We start from the raw sequence: 25,065 nt of genomic DNA, 5'->3' as shown, positions 1-25,065 counted from the left end.
AATCACTAGTACTTTTCCAGGAGACATGGATAAGGACCCTGAGCCCTAGGGACCCTGCCCAGTGACCTAGCAGCCTGGAGACAGGCTGTCCCCAAACCACCTGGCATACATACACACCATGGGGTGGAGTAGGACAGAGAGGTATTTTCTTTTCATCCTGAGTGTGTGATAGTAAGGATCCTAATCCAACTTGTGTAAAGAGCATCCAACCTGACCAGGCTGTTCTCATCCCCGCTGGGGTTCCATGGCTAATCTGCTCCAGAAAAGCTCCCCCAAACCCTGCAGGACCCTGAGCTGAAGCCAAGGTAGGAGACAGCCTCAGGTCCATTCGCAGTGCTCAGAAGCAGAGTCATTCCCTGGGAAGAGTAGGAAAAGTTGGTCACTGACAAACAAAGCAGAATGGAGGCCCTGTGAGCTTCACTTAGTTCTCTGATGTATGACCAGAGCAGAGGTGCTGCTAGGGAACTAGGGAGCAGGAAGTGGCTAGAAACAGGAAAATTAAGTAGAATCGAAATTGGTGAAATAAAACACATCGCCATTTAACCTCCACTCTTCGTGCTCCCCACAGCTTCCCAAGTTTCTCCAGGATTGTGCTGCTTCGGCCTTGGATTTCTGGGGATGCTTTTGTTGCTCCCCTTTATTCTACCGCTCTGGAGCTGGCAGGCCCCCTCTGTCTGGCATCTGTCCTGGCAGACAACACTGCACTATAGCCCTTTGATCTCCACCCCACAGTGTCCAGCATCCACCTGCAGGGTTGTGGAGGGTTTTCATTGTCTTCTCTTCCTCAACATGAAGCCTGAACTGGTTTTTGAGGGTGGTGGTGGGGGAACAAAATCTCTCGATTAGTTTTTACACAGAGGCTGCCGGAGGCCATATGCCATGTTCTCCAGCTCTGCCATTATGCATCTTGCTTGTAATTGCTTTAGAATGACACTCATCATGTTCTATTTTATCACTCAATGACAGATCCATATAGGAGAAGGGAAACACACTCTTGCACATACACTCACAGAGTCAGCCAGACTGCATAACAGTTAGGCAGAGTAATTGTTCTGAAATTCCAAGAGCTGGACTCTGTCCACTTGCTTAAATAGAGAACGTGTTGCATGCACAGTTACTGCTTCTGTGTATCAAAGGGATTCGGTCGGTGGTGGACAGCCTGGCCCATGCTTCCAGAAGTGCTTTCCCATGTTCACTCGCTCCCTCTAACCCCCTACAAACCCTCAGCTTTCTTTGCTATAATTACTCAAGGATGGTTTATTTTCAGGATGGAGAGACAACTATAAACACAGAAGTAAACAGAGGCTATTCCCCAGTATTTAAACATTCCACCTCAAGCACTCTGAGGCAAACAGTCCTCCCTTCCCACCCCTCTGGGTCTTCTGTTACTTCCCTTGCCCCAGGAGGCTCGCCCCATCCACCACTTCCTACCCTCATCAGGGAGGGTCTCTCTCCTTCCTAAAGGTCACCAGGGTTGGAAGCTTCCAGGGGCTCCTGTGAACTAAACTGTAGACGCTTTAACTTGGCTCTTGGAGTCTTCCTAGGGCCAGCGAGGGCAGTAAGGTCTATATTCTCTTCCTGCCCCCTGCTGGGGATGGCAGTAAACCCAAGACACCAGTAGCTGTGGGCAATGACCAGAAGCAACTTCTGTGTCCCTGCTAGGTGCTCTGTGACACACTGTAGGTACATGGTAGAACTCTAGTAGCGAGCCTCTTCCTCAGAGGCTGGAGGTGCAAAAAATAGTTCACAGTGAAATGGTCTCACAGCCTGATATGGTTTGGCTGTGTCCGCACCCAAATCTCATCTTGAATTGTAGTTCCTGTAATCCCCATATGTTGCGAGAGGGACCTGGTGGAAGGTAATTGAATCATGGGGGTGGTTTCCCTCATGCTATTCTCATGATAGTGAGTAAGTTCTCACTAGATATGATGGTTTTACAAGGGGCTTCCCCCTTTGCTCAGCACTCACTCTTCTCTCTCTTGCCGCCACGTGGAAAAAAAGAAAAAAAAAAAAGCGTTTGCTTCCCCTTCCGCCATGATTGTAAGTTTCCTGAGGCCTCCCCAGCCATTCAGAACTGTGAGTCAATTAAACCTCTTTTCTTGTCTTGAGTGTGTCTTTATTAGCAGCATGAGAACGGACTAATACACAGCCCTTTCCCACCTTGGACCAAAGCCCTCCATACCCAATGTTGGGATCTGTCTCCTCTACCCAAGCTGACTTCACAGCAGACCCCATGTAAATGCTTCAGGGCCTGACCAGCTATCTAGGGCTTGGAATCTGGGCCCCCAGTAAATATCAAAAAGCCAAAGATCCTTTCTTTTGAAGGATGCTGATCCTCAGCATGCTTGATAAAGCCCTATTTAGCACATCCCTCCAAACAGAGAAACAGGGTACACCAAGGGGTGGGGAACTATATGAGCTAAAGACCAGCCAGGGCTGGTACCCCTTCCTCCCTTCCCCACAGCAGTGGTCAGGCACGGACAGTTCCCAAGAGTGCAAGAGGACCTCTCCAGCTCCCTCCCCTAGCCCAGAAAGTGGCCAGGTACAAAAAAACTGGAAGATACTGGGGAAAACTTGGGCCAGAGGTGGGGTAGGGGGAGAAATCCCATGTTAACCATACAGGCTGAGACAGGGAGGGAGGCTTGACTGAAGTGTAAACAGTGTAAACCCTCAGCTGGGGTGGGGGGAACACTTTCTCTCCAACCCCTTCTCTATTAGGATAGGAATGAGCTTAAGTCCTCAGGGATGAGGGGAGAGAACAGAACAAGCTGTTTCCAGAGTGCTTCCCACCAGCCCTCATGGTTTTAATTCTTCACCAGGAGACCGAGGGAGGCCTGGGGCCATGGCAGTTGGGGAGGTGAGTGAGTGACTGGGGAACCCCATCCAAATGCCAGCTTTCCACTCTAGGGAAGACCTCTCTTGGTGGTGCCTTGCCATGTCCCTGCCAGAGCCATGAGGAGAGGGCCTAGATAGGGGTAGCCTCGACTCTGTGCTCTTGTCCCGGAGAAGAGTGGTACAGCACAGGGGTGAAGCTCTCTCTGTCCAGGGACCTGGGCTACAGCCCAGCCTAGTTTGCTCCTCCCTGGCTTAGCAGCCAGGGGCTGGCGGCCAGGATTCTGGCTGGCCACAGAGGGGCCTGTCCACCTGCACTCATCACATATGCAGTGTGTGTCCTCAGCTGTTCCTCAGAAAGCAAATATAGGCGCCAGCGAGGCCACTGTGCTCTGAGCAGCTCTGTCACCCCATCAGACCCGGCTGGCACAATGTTTCCTGGTCTTTGTTGAATATGTCCAATTTCCTGACCAACTCATCCCTGATAAATAATTGTTTCCTCGTTCCCTCCAGGCAGTTCCAAGCTAGGGAAGGGTGGAGGCTGGTGTGATGGGGACGGTCCATTCTTTTGTCTCTTTGGCATCTGAAAGCCAGGGTTGACCTCTGCTTAGTGCAGGGGAGCACAGGCTCCTCTGCCAAGCCCCATCTCCTACTTGGCAGCTGCCAGCTTTTGCCAAGCTCCTTCCCTCCTTGCCTCCCTTCCCACCTACTGTCTGAATACCTCCTCTTCCCTTTCCCTGTGCCGAAGGTGTGCATTGTGGGATGGGAGCAGGATGGGGATCCAGTAGTACACTGACCTAGGGAACTGGGTATTTTAAGGGAGGCCAGAGGGGAGCATTTGAAGGTTTCATGGCACGAAGGGAAGAGCATCCACCAGGAAATAGAGTGATCTGGGTTCCAGTGATGTGACCACAGTTGCTGCCTGGCTAATACTGGGGGTATCGCCTCAGCTTTCTCATGTCTAAGACAAGGGGGCTCAACTACATCCCTCCACCCCAAGTGAGTGATGCCCACAGAGCCAAGCCTTCAGGCGGCTACAGTCCCACTTCTGTTCTCCCTGCAGCTTCTGCCCTGAGTTTCTCTGGCCCGAGTTTCTGGCACGCCATCTGGTATTCCTGGGTGAGCCAAGAGTTATTTACCAGTAACAGCTCTGTTCATCTGGCCACTGCCACCCAAGCATGAGGGCAGGAGAGCTCATCCAAGCCCCAGTGATGGCTAAGACTGGGCACGCACATGTGCCAGGCCCTGGTCTAGGTACATTATAAACGTCATTATTTTTAATCATCACAGCAATCCTCATTTGCCAGAAAAAGAAAGTGAGGTTCACAGGTGGGTTTCTGTTTGATCACATTGTAAGAAAGTGGCAGAGCTGCAGATGGAACCCAGGTCTGCCTGCCTTTGGAACACATGCTCTTATTAACCCACACTCTCCAGGAGCGGTCTTCTTTGAGAGGGTCTGACCTGCCCGGGCAGCACAGGGCGCTGCTGAGACTGCAATAATGATCTTAGGAATGAACACGTCTGTGGCTTCTTCCCCTTTGGCCCGGGGGAGCTGCAGAAGGCCTAGGGATAGGAGGAAGTTAGTGCACCAGAGAAGAAAATCCATTCTCTGTCCATTCACTGCCTTCCCCAACCCCAACCAAAACAGTGACATCATGCCATTACATCCCACTCTTAGGGACTTAGAGCCCCTGCCTTTGCATGGGCTTCACTACCTCAGTAGAAACAACTTGGACTTTTGATCAGGCAAAAGCCTATGTGGATGCCCTGCCTGTCCAGACCTTCTTTGTATTTCCCACTATGAAATTCAGTCCACATGGTTCATGGTTAGGACCCTGAGGTTGGTTGTGAAAATGGCCACCAACTCTTTTCATCCCTTTGTATGTATACCACTGTGCAATGTGATGTTGCTGCTTCTCCTCTTATTGAAAGGTAGAATCTATTTATCTACTCTTTTAACCTGGGTTTGGCCATGCAACTTCCTTTGGCCATTGGGACATTAACAACTGTGACACAAGCAGAGGCTTGAACAGAGCTTGTGTATGAGGGCTTGGCTTGTCGTGCAGCTCTTGGGAACCCTGTGACCACCACCATTTGAAGGATCTGGGATAGCCCGCTGGATGATGTGAGACAACAGCCATGTCACCTCTCTTTGTTGCCCCAGGAGATCTTGAGCAGGCCACCAGATATGTGATTGAGGCCATCCTAGACCACCCATCCCCAGCTGGGTCTCCAATGACCAGGGATATCAGCTAAGCCAGACCAGACCAAGAGAACTGCCCAGACAACTCAACCCCCCACCACACAGAATCATGAGATGTAATAAATGTTTATGATTTAAGCCACTAGATTTTCAGGGGTGGATTGTTATACAGTAAAAGCTAACTGATTCAGAGCCCCACAAAGGAATTGAAGAAGGAGCTAGAAAATAGGTCCTAAGGAGAATATCGTGAACCTGAGAGAGTCAGCTGAAGGCAGTGGTTAAGGGGGTCCTAGAGCCAGAATGCCTCAGGGTGAAACCCTTCTCTGTCATTCAGTACTTACGTGACCCTTGACAAGTTACTTAATCTCTCTGTTCCTCAGTTTTCTCACCTGTAAAGTGGGGATGATAGTAATGCCTACTTGATAAGGGTTGCTGTGAAATGGAATTAAACACAGAGCACTGAGAACATGACCTGGTCCACCGTATGAGGATTTTCCTGTCATTATTACCCTAACAGACAGTCCTGCCAAGGTCCCAATTGTCAAAGAGTTTTTACACGGAGGAAGGGGGCTGACTAGCAGATCTCTAGTTCCAGTGAGGGCTGATGTGAGGAAGTGAACTGAGCCTACCGTCATGAGGGACAAAGTCAGACCTCAGGAGAGACTTCCTGAGAGCAAGCATTGCTAGACACAAAGAAGGTAATAGTGGACCTTATGGCTACATGGCCTTCTGGGGACAGAAACGCCTAGGCAGGCTGCACTGCCTCTCCATCACCACACCAGCATGCACGCAAGGACTTCTTTTTTGAAGGGCTTCCTGCCTAAGCAAAACCTCAGCTTCTCTCAGAATCATCTTACGGCCTTCCTTGAGGCACCATCTCAGGATTCAGAGGGAATTAGTCCTCCACAAGAAAGAAGAAGAGAAGTCATCCTTTATCCCAATCCTTAATCCTACCTACTAGTCAGGGTCTCTGAATTGCTTTCTGATTGTAACTCTATTGTGATTTGGAAGAAGGAGGGAAACAGGCACTTACATGCCATTATGGCTGCCCAGGCTCCCAGCCAGGGCCAGGCAGGGAGGGGAAAGGGGCCAACAGTCTTCCTGGGCCACAATACTGGGCTCTGGGACCTGACTGTCTTCCCTGGCTTGACACACTGCTCTGGTCAAAGCAGATTTTTCACTGAGGATGGCCCAGCTGGGACGCTGAGAGCAGTAGGTGGGGAGGGGTGACTCCTGGGCAGGCTGAAGCCCGGGATGCTAAAGTACAGCCTCCCAACCTGCAGGCTGCAGTACACAGGTGGGTGAGAAGGAGTTACAGGCATGCAGACTGATAGAGATTCCCTCCCTCCCCCGGCCCCTGCAGCTCCTGAGGCAGCTGGTGGGGTGGGGACAGCAGAGCCCTGGTCAGTAACCTCCTGCCTCAAGCAGCCTAGCCAGCCCCAGAGGAGCAAGGTCAAAGGCACAGTCAGGTGACCACAATGGGAAGCACAGCTCTAAGGGAAAACATCAGCACACTTGGAGCAGGAAAGGCAGCACTAACTCAGAGGGGCTCCTCTTGGAGCAGAATCAAAGTTTATATTTTTGAAATTCTAGGTGTTACTAGGAGGTAGACACAAGAATAGAATGGAGAACAGAACTACTTCCTTTGCAAAGTTGGGAAAAGGAGGGGGTATTGTCCTACCCACCAGGGAGGGACTAAGCAATGACGAGAGAGGGATCCTGTGAGCTGGGGCACTGAGGGCTGCTTCCCTCACCTTTCTCCCCATTTCCCGATGTGTGCAATCTTTAACTCTGCCAATGAGCCTGTCATCCAGTTCATCTGGTTCATTTTCTGTGCATAGTGACCACACCTGGCAAGCTGTTCATCACCCTAAAGGGCCTGAACACATGGTCAGCACGCCAGGAATGTTTGTTGAGCAGATAAAAGAAATGGGCAACAGCAGATTCGAAACAGCATCTGCAATCAAAAGCTTTGCTGCACCCCCCCAAACTGCCCCCAAACACTCATTTTTTTTGTAAATAGGACTGCAAGTCCAAGGACTGTTGAATCTCTCTGGCTCAGGAAAGATCCCCCAGCAATTCTCTCTGGATTCTCCAGGCACAGAGTTGCTTTCTGAGTAAAAGGGGTGTGGAGGTTGGGTCAGAGGCTCATCTAAGGACCAGAAGATCCAGCTCTGGATCAGAATGCTGCTTCTGGTGTGACAGAAGGGTCACCTCTGAAGAGGTAATCTTCCAAGAATGGAGGGACTCTGGATGGCAGGAAGAGGGCAGGATCCTAAAGTTCCCTAAGTCAACAATGGCCCAGGTTACTCTGAGAACTCCCTCCTCCCTCCCCGACCCCTTATGGCCAGCAAAACCACACACACACACACACACACACACACACACACGCCAGGAGCATGGTATCAGGTTCTGAGTCTCTCCTCCAACTTCCACTTTTTGCCCAGAGTACTTGCCCTTTCCAGCTCTCCAAACCAGCTTTCTCATGTGATTTACACCCTCCTATAAGTTCTAGCTCTTCTGTGATTTCTCTAAGTGGAACAGATTGATGATCCCCTTGCAGCCCCTATCTGGATAGGAAATGTCCCCAAATTACATATGCCATTCCAAATTTGGGCACACCCTCCCTCATGTCATTTCATGAAATGTACAAACCTTGCACTTGACTCCTGCTTGTTTTGAAGTTTTATCCTTCAATATGTTTGATCCACACATGTACAGGCGCCTCTCCCTGTCTGAAGTGAGCCAGCATGACCATGACAAGGCAGCAATGGACCGGTATATGTCCACTGAGCCCCTCTGTGTGCCAGGCACTCTGCTGGGAGCTGGGTTCCAGGACAATTGCCCCGGCTTTGGGGAGCAAGAGCTGCCAATGCAAGCAGGGCTTGTTTAGGAGGCTTTCAGATGGTGGTGACTGGGACCTCCCTATAAGACTCACTCACCTGGCTCACCCCACCAAGCTGGCCTTCCTTGGCACCACCCTGCTGCTGGCTCCCCAGTCCTTATCCCCTCTGCACACTGGAAGGAAAGTCAAGAAGATGCTCACATCCTGGAGAGAGCCCACACACTTACCCTCTCCCCAGCCCTCTGTGATCATTTAATGGTTGGTTTCATTCAAATAACTCAAGGTAATATAAGCCATGCTGCCCACACGGATGCTAACAGCAATATATAGATTCCCCTGCATTTTGCAGGGAACTCATGTAATAAAATAATGGGGGTGGAGAAGGAAAGGGCCATTTACAGACCAACAGGATAATAAGGGAAGAAAAACAAGTTGGTGATGGGAGTGTGAATGGAGGAAACCAGCCACTAGTGGAGGTATCAGTAGGGCTGGGGTGGTAGGAGACAGAAGAAGGGGTGAGAGCTCTGCTTACCCCCATAACCCACCCATTCATGCTGCAAACGTCCTTGGCTGTTTATCCCAGAGGGCCTGGTGAGGTCCCTGAGTGGTGGCTCACTGGGAAGCCTCCACCCACCGACGGACTTCACTCTTCCAGGGCTGGGCCTGGGTCACCCTAAGTCTGTGCCAGGACAGATGTATCACAGGTCCTCTTGACACAGAGTCCCCTAATGACTTCCCTGATCTGAGTTATACCTGCCTTCCAGAACTATTTCATAACAGAACCTTCCAGGTTCTCAAAGCTCTTGTCTTTCTGAGGTATAGAGAAAATAGATTTGAGTTCAACACAAAGAGGAGGTTGGCGATCACTGAATCTCTCTACCAGTGGAATGAACTGCATCAAAGAGGGTAAACTCATGGGGCATGGTTGCTCATGCCTGTAATCCCAGCACTTTGGGAGGCCAAGGCGGGCAGAACACCTGAGATCAGGAGTTTGAGACCGGCCTGGCCAACATGGAGAAACCCCATCACTACTAAAAATACAAAAAAATTTAGCCATGGTAGCGCATGCCTGTAATCCCAGCTACTTGGGAGGCTGAGGCAGGAGAATCGCTTGAGCCCAGGAGGCAGAGGTTGCAGTGAGCCGAGATCGCGCCATTGCACTTCAGCTTGGGAGACAAGAGTGAGATTCCGTCTCAAAAACAAACAAACAAACAAACAAAAAAACGGGATGGGGGGGTAAACTCCCCATCCCTGGAAATACTCAGGCAGACCTGTTGCCCTCTGCTGGGGATGGTGCTGAAGACAGCCCAGCTCCAAACGGAATAGCAAACTAGACCCTAAATCTAGCATTTGTGGGGCTTAAGTGTCCGTCTGAGCTCATCCTTTAAAAAGCCTCTTGGTCCCAGGGTTAATGTCTTATGCTATTCCCTCTCCTGGCCCAACGAGAGGCATCCAGGGAGCTGAATTCACGGTTCCCTGCTCTCTCCAAGCACGGCACCTCAGCCCTGTGTGGGCGAGGCTGTTGACCTTGATCTGCGTCCTGCCAGCTCACCGTCAAGTACCCTGTTCACGCACCCTGGAGGAGTCTGCAGGCAGGGCCTCCCAGGCCTCTCTGCAGACTTGCATTTCTGATGGCTGCTTTAGTCAAGGACTCTTTGACTTCTGCTTCTTTGGAGGAGAAGAAATGGGAATAGAAGGACCCCAGTGCACTACCTTCTTAGGGGCTGGTTCTCCAGGGTAAGGATTATCCAGGCTACTGGGCTAATAACCTGTTTACTTTGGAAAAGTGAGAGATTTAAGCCTTGTGCAGCTGGCTAGTAGGTGAGAATTCATTCAATCCAACCCCCTCACCATTCAGAAGAGGATACTGAGGACTAGAGAGAGGAAGTGACCTGCCCTAAGTCACACAGCTTGCCAAAGCTGGCCCCACACCCACATCTCCTGACTCCCAATCCAGTGGTCTTGCCAGGGTCCTACAGAGCCCCACTCTAGCCAAAGGATTCAGGCAACCTATGTGGGCCAGCTCAGGCATAAAGCACTTAACTCAGAGCAGGGACACAGCAGCCTCTGCTCCTCGGATGAGAAGCTGACCTTACATGGAAATATTCAGAAAGACACACACAATGCGTGGGGGTGAGAAGGAGGGAGGTGGGCATAATGCTTCATAATCTCTCTGTAAGCCCTGCCCAAACTCTGAGCATGCCAGCTGGGCTGCAGAACTTTTTTTATTAATCCACACAACACACTTTTGCTTGCTTGAGACAAGCTTCTGCTGCAGTGAGGAAAGAAAGGAGAGAAGGGGGATTTGGCTCAGAAGGCAGGGGCACGAGTCCTCAGGTACAAAAATCTCAGGAACTCAAAGCAATTTTTGCAGGCAGAAGAGAAATGGGCCACGGACGAAGGGAAAAAAGAAAAAAAAAATCTAGGGTCACATAAGCTGTATTGATCTTCATCTATCTTGTGCAAAAATGGCATGAAAAAGAATGAGGCCAACAGCTACAACGTCAGAAGAGCCAGCAGAGGAGAAAGTGAGGATCACAACTTATGAAGAAAGATCCATACCTGGTGACTGGGGGTTCCTCAGGAAGGCTGTGAGGCAATGCCTGTCCTGTTACACTCAGGGGTGACATCTCCAGGAGGATCTTCCTCCCCTACCCCCGGCCCCATCTCTGTTATCTCCTGGAACCAGAAGTGTCTGCAGGTCAATGCCAGGACCTACTGCAGAGGGGCATATGGCAGACGGGGGAACCTGTGCTCTGTCATGGGCTTCTGACAGGCTCCCCCACCTGGTCCCCAGAAATGTGGGAACTGGCTTCCAGCTCTCTGCTGGCTGGGCTGTGATCTCTCTAGTGGACTAGGAGGGAACCGGCTGAAAGGCTGAGTGATACCCAAAGCCACTGTGGAGTGGGTAGGGACGTCACCAACTCCCAGTCCAGGACACTAGCAACAAGGCTCCCTGGAACCAGAATCTCTCAAGAGCAGGAGACAGCATGAGATTTTAAAAGTTATTATAAAAGATATTTACATAGTATGCATATTTACCCTCTCAGGCTTTTTTTTTTTTTCTTTGGAGGGGCAAAAACATGAAGTTTATAATACATGAAAGTTTCCCATTTCCTTCTTTTTTGTTTTCCTTCCCTTTCGCCAGTATGTGCTTCCCCTGCTGGTGAACCACTGCCTGCCTGCCGCGGGTGTCCATATCCCTGTTGGCCACACGAGCCTCCATGCCCACCCTCGTGTGCCTACTGACCTTGTCTCCCTTGACTCTGACCTTCCCTTTGTCCATTCTTCGTCCATTCTGTGTCCACCCTTCACCCTCAGAACCTGTGCCAAAAGAGCCCAAGAGTCTTTGGTCCTGGTGTGGTAGGACATTGGGGGCACATGTATTTTCCTCTCCTATGCTCAAGTCAGAGGTTGTGGAATGAGATTTCTCCACCTTCCAGGGAAGGCATTTCAGGCTCCCAAATGCCTCCAGTGGCAATCCCGGTGGAAAATGATAGGCAAGAGCAGACACTGGTCAGCTCACTGCCAGTCTGAATCCCAAATTCTCCACTGATCAGTGGTAGGCTCTGAGCAGGCTTCCTCAGCTACAAAACACAGATAATAGTAATACTGCTCTCATATGGTTATTGGGAGAGCAAAATACGTAAAAATAATTAATAACATTATAAAGACTCAATAGTATTAGCTGGTATTATTGCTGTCATTGTTGTTGTTAGGGATAATGACAGTCATCTCACATGTCAGGGTGAACCTATTTCTACTCATTCAATCTTCAGTGGAGTGGCAAACAGCTGTTTCTCCACCTTCTGGCTAACAACCCTAAAGAGACTCAAACACAGCTATTAAATCGTCATCTCTGTTGTGGGGCAGCCTCTCTCCATCTCGAAACCAACTGCGGATGACACTTTCCTGGGGGGATGCTGGATGGCTGCCCCTGTGCACTCTCCTGCTGTGACCCCTTGGCTCACTCCACGTGCAAGCTAATGGCCTTCACTGTCTCTCCTCTTACCAGCTTTCTCTCTTTTTTTCATAGCTTTTATTCCAATCTTTCCTTCTCTCTCTCTCTTTTTTTTTTTTTTTTTTTTGGAGATGGAGTTTCACTCTTGTCGCCCAGGCTGGAATGCAATGGCGCGATCTCAGCTCTCTACAACCTCTGCCTCCCAGGTTCAAGAGATTCTCCTGCCTTAGCCTGCTGAGTAGCTGGGATTACAGGCACCTGTCACCACTCCAAGCTAATTTTTGTATTTTTAGTAGAGACAGGGTTTTACCATGTCAGCCAGGATGGTCTCGAATTTCTGACCTCAGTTGATCCACTCACCTCAGCCTCCCAATCCTTCTCATTTTAAACATTCATTTGTTGATCATGTGCTGCTCTTACTAAAAGGTCTGCTTCAGATAATTTGCCTGTTCTGTTCACAGACACGTCTTTGGCCTCCAGCATGATGCCTGTTGCATGGCAGACCCACAACATTTGTTGAATAAACAATCAAATGAATTAATGTATTTAATTTTTCCACCAAAATGATCTTTTAAGGGCCAGATGAAATGCCACCTCCTCCAAGAAGCCTTCCCTGATCCTTGCCTCCTCCATCTTCTCCTCACACTTTCCTGTCCTTGACTCATGCCTCTGACATTGTTGAGCCCAGAAATGTATAGCCCTGTGAACACAGGCATTTCTCTTACTGGACTAAAGCTCCTAATGAAGCCAGTGGACTCTAATGAAGTCAAAGGACCTCAGTCTGAACCCAGTAATGCTACTACCATGTGGGAGCTTGGGCACAATGTTTTAATCGTCTCATAATCTTCTCATATGTAGAATGGGAACCTAACATCCACCTCAAGGGATTTAGTCCCCACCGCTTTCTCTCTTTGCAGCCCCTCATATCAACTAGGACTGGGTCATCTTCATAGTGTCAGCTCCATGCATGTTTGCTGAATTAGTGAACCATCACTTCCCCTAGTTTCTTACCAAGGGCCCAAGACAGATGTCTCCTAGAGGGGGCAGGTCACAGGATGCTCCCAGTGATACCAGCGGGTGCATCTGACATTTTTCTCCAAGGGAAAGGAAGGAGTAAATGAGAGAAGTGGTGTCTTAAGTGTGTGGAAGTTCTGCCAAGAGCTTGGCACTGCAAGAACCAGGACAGTGTCACCCACGAAGGTAGTACCACTCTGAAGCAGCATCACCCTTGGACAAGGAGAAATGGTCCTTGGTCTGTGGCCATTTAGACCCCATGTGCCATCCACATGCCAATGTAAGGGTCCCTTTATTATTATTATTATTTTAGCAAAGCTCATAAATTCTGCTTTCTTGGGTGCGTGCTGTTTGTTTAATAATCATTGCAGGAGGCAAAAAAAAAACACCACAAAACAAACAAACAAACAAACAAACAAAAACCCTTGTTTTACTCAGAAACCCAATGTGACCTTTTGGCTTCAGCAGAAACACAGTATAAAAGGGAATTTCCACAGGTGAAGATGAGAGACTGAATCCAAGCTTCAGCAAAGCTAAACAGCAAAGCTGTTCATAGACAGCACCAAAGTTCCGACTGGGGGCAGGTGCCAGAGAAGTAGGGCACGAGGCAGGAAATGCTCCCCATGCCCTCTTCTCTTCCCTCCCTTCATCTTTCCCTGGCCAATCTCATCTATTTTTTCTGCTTCAGCTGATGATTTTGGAAACGGCCTGTTTATCCTCTTTCTCCCTGCTAAGCTCCAGACCCATCTTTCCACCTGTCTGCCAACCACCTCAAGGACACCCAGGGTTAACTGCAAACACTACAGGTCTAAAGCCAAGCTCACTGGCTCTGTCTTCCCTCTTGACCTCCTGACAACCTGTTCCTTCTCTAAGGAACTCCAACCTCCATACCTCTACTCATGTCAACTCCACACCTCTACTCATCCAGTCTTATAATTCCAGAGTTCTTTTGACTTCTCTTCCGGGGTGTCATTCCATTCCAGTCCTTTCTCTTCTGTTTCATTGCAACTGTCTTAGTCAAGCCTTCTTTACTTCTTAACTGGCTTAATCTTCTGGCTGACTTTCCTGTGTCCAAGGGTTCCCTTCCACATTCATCCAGAAGACAGCTGCCAAATAAATCTTCCTGATCAATACACACTGGACTACCTTTAGTGGTTCCCTAATGCCTATCAAATGAATTCCTTAGCCTAATATTTTAGGCTCTCTGCATCTCTGTCAAATATTTTGTTACTGCTTATCTCTAGCTATTTTCCTATTTGTATATCTTAAACACTAGCAAACCAGCATATTAGTTAAGCTTCCCAAACATCAAGCCCTTTTGCAATTTATTAGGATTTCCCACTTCTACATATCAAAATCCTATTCACCATTGTTGGTCTAGCTAAAATCTCTTTACCATGAAGCCAATCGTTCATTCATTAACAAATGTTTATTAAGCATTTATTCTGTACTCCTGATCTTTTCAGCACATGCCCCATTCTCTCTTGTACACTCTCATGGACATACTCCAATTCCCCACTATATTGACAACTTCTTAGGGACAAGCCTCATGTTTTCTTTATTTCTCTATCCCCCAAAATGCCTACTAATATGCCTTGCAAATTCAACTGGATGTTGAATAATGTTTGTTCAATTGAATCAAGATTTGTGCTGTCCATGGTTTTGATATCATTTAGTTTAATTCTCTTAGTTTTCTTTTCTGCTTAAGTATGCATGTCCAGGAAGAAGTAAAAATAAACTAATGATACTCCTCAGCAGCTATAAGCCTGTAATTATGGTTAACTCTTGGTTATCCATGCCACTGGAAAAATAGCACTGGAAAAACTCCCACATCAAGAACCATAAAAACATTATTTCCATCAGTCTTTGACATGCATTGTTTAGTTTTTAAGCAGCTGATTTGCCTTTTTAATTGTTTGGCTGATCAGTTGATATTTGCATTTACAGTCTTTCAATAACTGGCTGGGAAATAGGGATGGAAGAAAAGACGGAGGACTATGCCACTGGGAGAAATCCAGTTCAGAGTGAAACATTTACTTTGTATAACCTCGAAGGCAAGGCTCTGGACAGTTAGAACATCATAGGCACCTGGAGTGTGTCAGCAAGGCCCCATGGTTTGGCCATTTCCTTTGGATGACTGCAAACGGTAGAGATTTCCCAGTCTCCTAAACAGCCCACTCTGGTGTCCAGAATTTGTTTTCATATAAAGAAAATAACAAAGTTCCACTGGGACTGATAAGGTTCTGGGATGGAGGGAGGGCTATGTTTCCAGTCCTGTTGGGATCGGAAGTTGCTGGCTGTGCCACTGGAAACCACTGGGTGCAAATCAAAGAAAATGTGATTTGCAATTTTGCAGTGATAGCTAGATAATGTAGGGGGGAAGTTCCCCTTTTCCACTTCTGAAGCAAACAAATATCACATGTGGTAGATTTGGCAGCTGCAATAGTTGGGGAAAATTGATGCACATTTCTTGTGTTAGGGAGCTGAATCCCAGAGAATGGAGCCAGCCTCCCAGAAAATGGTTTCTTTATATAGTTTCATCCATTTATTGTTTGATTGGACTTTCTGTATATTAAATTCAAGCTGTTCTGCCACTCATGGGTATTATGATGCGTTGGCTCAGTGGGAGATAATGAGGGTGATAGGATCTTACAGCATCACATTACAAAGGAGGCGTCCCCAGCCTCATCCATCTCTCCATCAACTAGCTTGTGTATGAGGTGGCACTTATATTAAAACGATTTTTCTGATTCAGTTTAATGACACTCATTCGAGTCCGGACACCCAGAATAAGATTACACGAGCTAAATGCAATCTTCCTCCATCCAGTCATGGTCAGCAAAGGCTCAGCTATCTTCCCTCTCCAGTCCCCATCTTCCCATACACCCATCATTTGCATTGAGCTAGTTGGAGGGAGGTAAGAGTGGGGAAAAGATGCCTGTGTTCTGGCCGGAGAAAAGCAGGCTGGACAGAGGCTGGAGTCTGAACTTGTTCTGGAGGCTGTGGCAGCTGAGCCTTCTGGCAGAAAACTTCGGATACCCAAAAGCATTGTGGGAACTCCTTCCTGCTTGTCACTAGAAGTTGATTTGAGGTCAATACTGTGCACTTCTTCCAAATAAATTTCTGGGGGCCTGGTCCCTGTTTCCCAGATTAAAAAAAAAAAAAAAACTTGGACATCACTAGAGGATGAACACTTAAGGTATGAGTATTTGGTAGAGTATCAGCTTCCTGGAAGTGGTTGGTCGTGTGCAGAGCCACCTGCCTGAGGATAGCGGGTGGGAGGTGAGGAGACTCAGAGCTAAAAGTCTCTGCTCCTCTCCCTGATGGGAAAGAGCTCCCAGCTACAATGGAGCATGGACAAGAGCCCTGCAATGGCCTGGGACAGGAGCTCCCTCCTGGGTGGGAGAAACAAAAATACTCAAGTAATTACTGAGGGGCATTTCCCTCCTCCTGAAGATGGAAATGCTGCCTTTTATTTATACTATCTTGAGGCAGAATAATTGCTGCTCCTCAGGAGGAATCCCGGTTGTGTTTAATGGGTGTGTTTAAAGAGGGAAACCCAAACAAAACCAAACAGAGAGATACAGAGAGAGATTGGGATTGATTTTGAGGGATTCCAGAAAAGATCTGTGAAATGGGCACCAGCCTAGAAATCCCTTTCCAAAAATTGCAGCAATTTGAATTGCTGAATCAGAAGACAAATTCAATGTGATGCTCCCGGTGTGAAGCACCCAAAAGGCTCAAATCCTACGGTGTGAATTAATCTTTCCCTTCTCTGCAGCCTGAAGCCCTCTGGCTTCCTCTGCTGCAGCTATCATAGCTGCTGAGTTTTAGAGTGGCCTCTCTGTTTTCGTGTCTGTGTCAACACTGTCCTCCTCATGGCAGGGATAACTGTGCCCAGCCACTTGCCAGGTGCCCAGTAAATGTTGCCCGGGTTGAAAGGAAAGTTCCACCCAGATACAGACGCTGCCTGCTTACTGTCAGCATCAGGCCTACTCCAAGATACTGATGCTACAACTCAGGTGCTTTGGCTGGTTTGTTACATTCTGAGGTCTCGGCTGCCCCTGGCCTTGGAGCCATCCTGCGAGGCCTTGAGGTTTCTTCTTGTGAAATGCTTCTCCCAGGGGTAGAGAAGATCTTCAGGACTGTGTCTTCTGAGCAAGTCCCCTGTTGTGGGAGCTGGTGAAGCTTGGTGGGAGCAGGACCAACAAGCACTTCCTGAGAAAGCTTCCTGGTGCCTCTACATTCAAATACACGCAGAATTGCTCACTTCTCCCATTTCCACTGCCACCACCCTCAGTCCAAGCCACCTTGATTTCTTGCCTGGATTATTGCGTTAGCTTCTCTCTTACAAGGTATTTACTATCTGGCAGCCAGAGCAATCCTTTAAAAATGTAAGTCAGTGGCTCAAAACCCTCCAGTGACTTCCCATGCCAAGCAGAGCAAAGACAAAGTCCTTGTGGTGGTCATGAGGACCCTACTTGAGCTGCTTCCCCTGTTACCTCTCTGGCCTCATCTGGTACTCTCCTGTCTCCTGATCTTGCAGCTTGACCATTTGGACCTTCTTACTTTTTCAAGAACAGCACACCAAGGCCCCTCCTGCCTGTTGGACTTTGCCTGTTGGACTTTGCATTTGCTATTCCCTCTGCCTGGAATGCTGCTCCCCAAGCTATCCTCATTCCTTCAGGTCTCTGCTCGAATATCTGAGAGGCCCTTCTTGACCTCGTAACATGAAATAGCAACTACCCCTTGCTCTGCCCAGGCCCCCACACTCAGCACTCCATACTTGTCATATCCATCTTTAATTTTCTCTGCAACCTGATAAAATGTATTTATTTATTTGCTGTTGGGTACTGTCCACTAGAATGTAAGCTCCACAAGATCAGAGACTATTTTCTTCTCTGCTGTATTCCCAGTGTCTAGTAGGTACTCAATAAACATTTGTTGAGTAAATAACTGAATGGAGAAAAACATCATGGGTAGAGGGGCTTACCTATGGCTCCCCTTCTCCTCCTCCCTGGCTCCAGAGTCTGCAGGAAAAAGCATAGCCAAGTAGCCAAGAGTTGGATGCAAACTTCCCTTGCAAGAAAGTCCCAACCCTGCTAAGCCTAAAATCAGAACCACAGAATGCCCTGCCTGGCCTCCCTATCTCCACTCTGTCCACAAATATCATGTCTGCCATGACTATATAGCTAACATTTTGATAGCACATTCATCGGTTCTCATATCACCAGAAGATGGTTATCAAATGAGAAAACTAAAGCTGTATAAACAAACGAACCTGTTTGAGTGAACAAATACTTATTGAGACACACTATATATCAAGCTCTGTGTAAGGCATGAATCATGCATGATCTCTGGAACAGAGAGCTCACATCCTGGCGGAAAGACACATAAACAGCTGAAGTTAACAAAATGTGTCAATGACAAAACAGAGTAATGAAAGGGCTACAAGAGGAGGCAAGAGAAGTGTACCCAGCTCCTGGAGGTGATGTGGGGCTGAGTTTGAAGGATGATGTGTATCAGCCAGACACAGAAGCAGAGTGAAGGGTAGTCTCTGGAGCACCAGAAAGAGTGCTCAAGTTCAAAGGAAGACAACTGGGTCTCATTCAATTCATGTTGCCTGTGCCTTACATTGGCTGATGTGCAATCATAGTGCCTGTGTATTCTCAGAGGCTGCCATGCTGCCTGGAGTGTAGGAAGCACTCAATAAACGTTGAACGAATGAAAGATTCCTTGTTGAGATGCAGTTCTGCACCCTCTCTTAAGAATTTCAGCACCAGAGAACTGTCAACAAAGAAATGTCAACAGAGAAACGTCAACAAAGAAAAGGCTTTGAGGTCGTTTGTTCCCAATAGGTGTCCTAAGATCCAAGTCCCCTAGGCAGGGGCCCACCCCCAAGTAGGTGGACACTACTAGCCAGTGTCCTGGGGCCAAGGTGCTTGGGCATTGAGAGGAGCACTGATGGGCTCCGGAGGCAGTAGATAAAGGTGCAGATAAAATTTCAGGTATTTAAGGGTTAACAAAAGCAGATCTCAGACTGGCTCCACTTCTGGCACTGTGGGGAGGCTTATCAAGTACCCCATTCTGTGGTGTGCCTGTATTGATCTCCCAGGCTTAGTCTCCTCGCCTCTTCGAACCTCAGGCAGGCCCCTTCCAGGATTATGTTTTAAAGTGAAATGCAAATCACCTGGAGGCGGCTTCCTGCTTGGAAGAAGTAAAAATCAATTCTGTTTTCATTAAAGTGATTTTTGGACACTGTCAAACGCTCTCTCATCTCAGAGCATGGGGTGACAGATAGGCTGCCGGTCTCAATTACATAACTGAGACAACCAGTAGCAGTGAGCCATCTCATCAGGATCGGACACTGCTCTGAACCCTTCCCTAGGATACCCAAGAGCAGCCTCATCAAAACCAGGCCTGGGACTGGCCTCCCGTGGTCCTTGCGGATGCTCGCTTGCAAGGCTTTACTCTCACATGCTCTCCTCTTTCCCAGACCCTACTGAGCTTCCCCCATGGACTGTCCGGGACAATCATGATGCCAAACAAAGTCAAATGAAGTTAAGAAGGGAAATCTGCTTTGAGAGAGTTTACATCATATAATACATTCTCAAAGTAGTTAGGTTGGTCTTATTGAATATTGGGAGTTCTATGTTATCCCTTCCCTCTGTTAACTGAGATAATTGAGGATTTATTTTATTTATAGCATCAATTATGAGGATGGAAATTAAACCTCAAATGGAGCATTTGGGAACTCAGCTGTCAGGGGGCTCAAGGGAAACCTGGGCAAAGCATAAAGGGTCTTCCCCAGTAGTGCAGGAGGCTGCATAGAAAAGCCATCCTCAAGCCCTGACAGCAGCTGGGCTGTTATCGTTCTTGTGTGCTTAAGGTATTCTGAGATATTAACTAAACGGTAATAATTGGTTCCAGGAGATCCCTCCCTGGAGGACACCTGAGTAACTCATCAACGAGGTGCTGGGAAAGCAGGCAGAGAGGGCAACCAGAGCAGGAAGAGTGAATGCCTTTACTCCACGTATCAGCTCTCCGTGCATCAGTCGGCCCTGCTCTGCCGAAGAGCTGGAGACATTCCCGCTCCAGACTGGAAATAGGAACTCAGGGAAGGACCGGGGAAGGGAGTGTCTGGAGAAAGGAAGAGGTAGATATCTGCTGTGAGCTGTTGGAAGCAACTGAATGATGGCAAGATATTGGTCCTTGGTATTCCATGGCCACCTGGACTCAAATGCCAGTGTAAAGAAAAAGATGGGCTTTCTGGAATGGTTGAACAAGGCTACAACTAACCATGAATGTGGTCAGGACAGAAACTAGCCATGGAAGAGGGAAAAGTTTCCAAGGTCAAGTCAGTGAAACCTCCAGTAAAGACAAGAAGATCTCCACAGTACTGCAAGGCAGCCCAGGGAATAGATCATACACCAAGTAAAGGCTGCTCACCTCCCTCCTGGGGGACCAGGGCTGGGGCAGAATACACATATCTGAGGGGGCTGCAGGCTGTGCCGGCTGAAATCTTAGGTCTACCTTCTAGAGAGGACAAGTAGGTCTAGAAGGGACTGAGAATAGTATCAGGTCAAGCAAATGGAAGAGGCACTCCATTCACACTGGCTCATCCACTAAAAAGCATTTTGCCAAGTGCTTGCTATGTATAATCAAGCAACGAGCCTGGTAATGGTGTCAACTGCCAACTCAGGTCAAAGTCAAAGTAGCCTGACCCAGCAATGACCTACACTAGCCAGGATAGAGGGAAAGAAAAAGGTTGCTTTCTCATTACTTATCTGAGTTTAAGGAAGACACTACTAAAGGTTTCCTTTCTTGCCCATTTGGTTCTCCTCCCAGAAGCTAGACATTTAAATGCATGGGGAAGGTAAAACAAACTCGTTCATTGTCAGATGTGGGGTGAGGGAACCCACCAGGTCCACATTCAGTGAAAGCATGCTTCTCCCTAGTGCAGGCACCTTTCCTTTCACCCTCCAGCAGAATCTATCAGTTCCCTCCCAAGAAAGTAAAAATGAGACCAAGATACTCCACTTTGATGCTGGACTTGCCCCTTCATCTACAGGGTGAATGACAAAAGAAGTCAGCGGTTTCCCCAGAGCATTAAAACATGGATTAATCACCATTAACTTCTAAGTCAGTATTTTAACTGCTCAGAAGGAAATGTTTTATTTTTAAAATCTCTGTGTGTCTGGTACAGTGCCTGGCATATAGTACTCATTGGGCTGATGCTTTCTTGACTGGCAATATGACTAGAATAGAATATCACACCCTGAGGCCATAATAAAAAAGTAATAACCCTGAAGGTCTGATTTCTACCTAGGGGCCCTGATGGCATGGGAATGAGTAGTAGGGTGAAAGGAGAAAGGGCACTGGAGCAGCCAGATTGGTATTTGAAAATTAGTTCTGCTCCTTATCAGCTACGTGACTATGGAAGTTTATACAATCTCTCTGAGCCTCAGCTTCTGCATCTTTATAGGGTACAGAATTTTTTCCAACCTTGCAGGGCTGTTGTAAAAACTTAAAGAGATAATATATGCAAAGTTCTTAGTACACTGCTGACATATAGTAGACAATCATATGCTGTTATACTACTAATAAAAAGTAATGAGTAGGTGGCTATCACCATGCCTGTTTTCCTCCACGTGGCTATCCTGAAGGATCTCTCTGATGTCATGAGTCCCATCAAGGGGCATCTGAGGGCATTGGGCAGTCAGAGCCACATCAGGAGCTTGACTAGAAGTGGAAGTGAGGTGTCTGGCCATGGGTGAGGTCCCCTTCAGGAAGGTGAAGGGATGGCCAGGGTCAGCCTAAAAGGGATAAAGACGACCTCTTGACAGCACAAGCTCTCCAGTCCATTTTATCCCCAAAATACCCCACTGTGCCAAAAAGCCCACATCTGCCACCTGAGCCAAGAGAAACAAGGTCAAATGACCAAACATTCTTACCCACTCTGGGTGAGCAGCCATTTGAAGAGTGTGTGTGTGTGTGTGTGTGTGTGTGTGTGTGTGTGTGTGTGTGTGTGTGTGGGTTGGAGTGGGAGGAAGGGGCAGGGTGGTTCTGTCAGACAGATGAGAAGTAAAGGGAACGCCCCAATCAAATGTGGCCTTCACAAATGGATGGTGACACCCTTGCTCTTCCCCTTGCTACTCCCTCCCTCTTGTGTGTGGCAGAATGACAAATGTAATCATTTTAAAAGGTCTCATCACCTGCTCAGTCATTCCCAATAAGCATATGCAGCACTATGGAAAAACCAACACTATCGCCTCTGGGTTTTGGCCAGGAAAAAAAAAAAATCAAATCACCAGGACACCACCAACCACACTGTCAAAGACAAAATAAAAAGCTTCATGAATTCTCCATCAGCAATATAACGCTTCCTAGCCTAAGCAAATATAGACCCAGTATACGAATTGTGGAGGGATTTTGCATTAGGTTCCATGGTTTCTAATAGCTGAGGCAGAAACCCCTAAGAAATCTATGTTTCCATAAAGCCACCTTTATTGGCTGTAATCCTGTTAGGGTGAAGACTGTAATCTCCTTCCTGAGCCCCCTTCCTCTGATGGAAAGCTTCACATCCCAGCATCATGAATACATTTCTGTGACCTCAGCTGGAGAGGAGACCTCAGAGAGACGGAATTACCATGACCTCACCGAGCACCTGTCCCTCCTTCTGATGATATTGCTGCTTCTGTGTCTGACCACATGATCCATTCAGACCATCTCACAGTCACCCAGGTCATTCAATCACTGACTCAGACTAAAAAGCAAGACTGATACTGCTTTAGAAAGAAAGAATAAACCACGTGCCTCACTTTGCGAAAAATCCAGGTTCAGAGTCACTTAGAGAAAGTCTGCTCAGAGCTACTGAACGCTTGAGTGTCTGTGGCAGCACAGGAGAAAAGCGTAACAAATGGGAAAATGGCCTGCAAAATATACTACAAAGAAAAAATGCAGAAAGGATCCAAAAAGAGTGCTCTTGGTATCTTCTGGTAATGGACATCTGAACCCTCCGAACTTCTCAACAGTCTCCTCCCTCCCCAACAACTGCCCTGACCTTCTCCCCACGCTGCCCCATATGCGCAGATGCATATATGAATGCAGACATCACCTCACCCCGAGACTTCACACGCACACAAGGTATGGCTGAAAAAAGAATTGGTGACTTAATTTTCTTAGCTCTATAAAACACATGCCCCGACCTCAAAAAGAAAACTCAATTCCCAGCAAGCTACCACCCCCAAACAGATGACTCATGGGCTTTACCCTTCGGATACAGCAACTTTCCCTGCCCCCAACACTTGGGTAAGGGACTCCCTCCTCCTCTACCCATGGTGACGCCATCCAAGGTTTCAGAGGTCATCCAGCTGCCCTCCAACCTCCATCCTGGTTTCATCCACCAGCGCTGACTTACCCCAGTGTGGTCATGGTGACAATGGTGTACCAAAACGAGGCAGGGATGCTTGTGAACTTGCTGGCCGAGGAGCCCTTCTCGGCATAAAACATCACAGTGGCAAAGATGATGATGGCCATGGTGAGGGAGAAGAGAAGAAAGCCCAGTTCGGAGGCACAGCTCTTCAGTGTGTAGCCCAGGATCCGCAGGCCCTGGGAGTGGCGGGAAAACTTGAAGATCCTGAAGACGCGGAAGACCCGGAGCGTGACGAAGGCGCCGGACACGTCCTCATTGTTGGTCATGACCAGACCGATGTAGTAGGGCATGATGGCCACCACGTCGATGATGCTCATGACGCTGCGGATGAAGCGGTAGCGGCTGGGAGCCGCGAAGAGCCGCAGGAGGTACTCCACGGTGAAGATCATGACGCACGCCGTGTCCAGGCAGAAGAAGGCCACCGAGTAGCGCTCCCCGCACGGCAGCTCCTTGCTGCCCGGGACCGTGCCGCACGGCACCGTCTCCACCACGTTGGTGATGACCGAGACAGCGATGAAGAAGCCAGTCACGTAGTAGAAGACCAGGGCCAGCGTGCTGGTGTGGGGGTTCTCGAAGGCCCGCCACATGGTCTGGCGGAAGCTGAGCGAGGGCATGGACTCCTGGTTGTTCTCCGAGTCGTTGTCGTCCATGAGCCGCTCGGCGTTCTCCCTCTTGCGGTCCTTGTACTCCTCGTAGCAGCAGTCCCCGATGATCTCCGGGAGGATGCCGTAGAAGGCCAGCTCGTCGTCGTAGGCAGAGATGCACTCGTAGCGCGGGTAGTGCAGCTTCCCCGTGCGGTAGAAGTTGAGCACGCAGCGGAACACCTCGGGGTCCCGGTCGAAGAAGTACTCCTTGGTGTCCTCGTTGAAGAAGAACTCCTTCTCCGTGCTGCCCAGCAGGGTGTCCGGGTAGCGCTCCAGCGTGGTCCTCCAGGTCTGGAACCTCCGCCCACTCACGTTGAGGACGATCAGCTCATCCTGCCGCTTGTTCTTGTCGGCCGGGGCCAGGGGCATGGGGCAGTTGGCCACCGGCATCCACCCGATGGCCGCAGCCCGGGCAAAAGGCAGCCAGGCCGCAACTCCGGCCGCCATGGTGACTCCAGCTCTTGGGCCGGCAGCCGCGCGGACGCTAGGCACACCAGCTTGGAGTTAGTTCAGCAAACCCTGGGAGACAGGAGGGGAGAGAGAGAAGCGGTGAGTCCATATCGACTGGCAGGTAAGAAATGGGACACAGGAAAGGATCACTGGTGAGTGAAACGGCCAAAGTCTCCAGGGCAGATTAATAAAACTGAAATCCCCACCACAGAGAGAGGACTTGATTCTTTGCCATCCAGACACTGGGAGAACACCTAGCTCCTGGAGCTCGGCAGGGTGGGATCGCCAGACGTTGCTGACTGCCTGACAAATCGTCAAGCTCCAAGAGGGCTCAAGAGCATTTGGAGGGAAGGCCTCTTTAGCAGGAAGATCTGGCAAGACGTGGGTAATAATCAGCTCTGAAAGGTTATGGCGTTATTACCAATTTAAATTGGGAGAGGGTAAATGAGTTCTCATTAAATGAATTTAAAAGTGGGATAAACATGCTAATTTTTTTTCACTCTTTCACCCACTGGGGTAATCAGGAACGGGGTGTAGATGAGTGAGATCAGGTAAACAATTCTTTCTACTCCTCCCTAGTGAGGAAGAGGCTGGGGCTGCCCAAGTCCAGAAAATTCTCTGAGATGGCAGGTGACCACCAGGATTGGTGAGGTTCTGTCCCCAACTCCCATGGAGAAGGCT

The 25,065-nt window shown here is 48.6% G+C and overlaps 1 protein-coding gene across 6 annotated transcripts in view; it reads right to left on the bottom strand.

Moving 5' to 3' along the window:
* The window catches only part of KCND3 (potassium voltage-gated channel subfamily D member 3), a 222,176-nt gene that overhangs the window by 190,784 nt on the left and 6,327 nt on the right, over nt 1-25,065 (bottom strand). For all 6 annotated transcript variants that reach the window (XM_019018649.3, XM_055354838.2, XM_004026346.4 and 3 more), the window contains exon 2: nt 23,276-24,453. In XM_019018649.3, the coding sequence (XP_018874194.1) occupies nt 23,276-24,381 (1,106 nt within the window). In that variant the 5' untranslated portion in view covers nt 24,382-24,453. The remainder of the gene's footprint in view (nt 1-23,275; nt 24,454-25,065) is intronic.

The sequence above is a fragment of the Gorilla gorilla genome, chromosome 1 (assembly GCF_029281585.2).
Source record: "Gorilla gorilla gorilla isolate KB3781 chromosome 1, NHGRI_mGorGor1-v2.1_pri, whole genome shotgun sequence".
Classification (NCBI taxonomy): domain Eukaryota; kingdom Metazoa; phylum Chordata; class Mammalia; order Primates; family Hominidae; genus Gorilla; species Gorilla gorilla.
The sequence above is the reverse complement of the archived record's forward strand: the minus strand, read 5'-3'. Positions and strand labels throughout refer to the sequence as shown.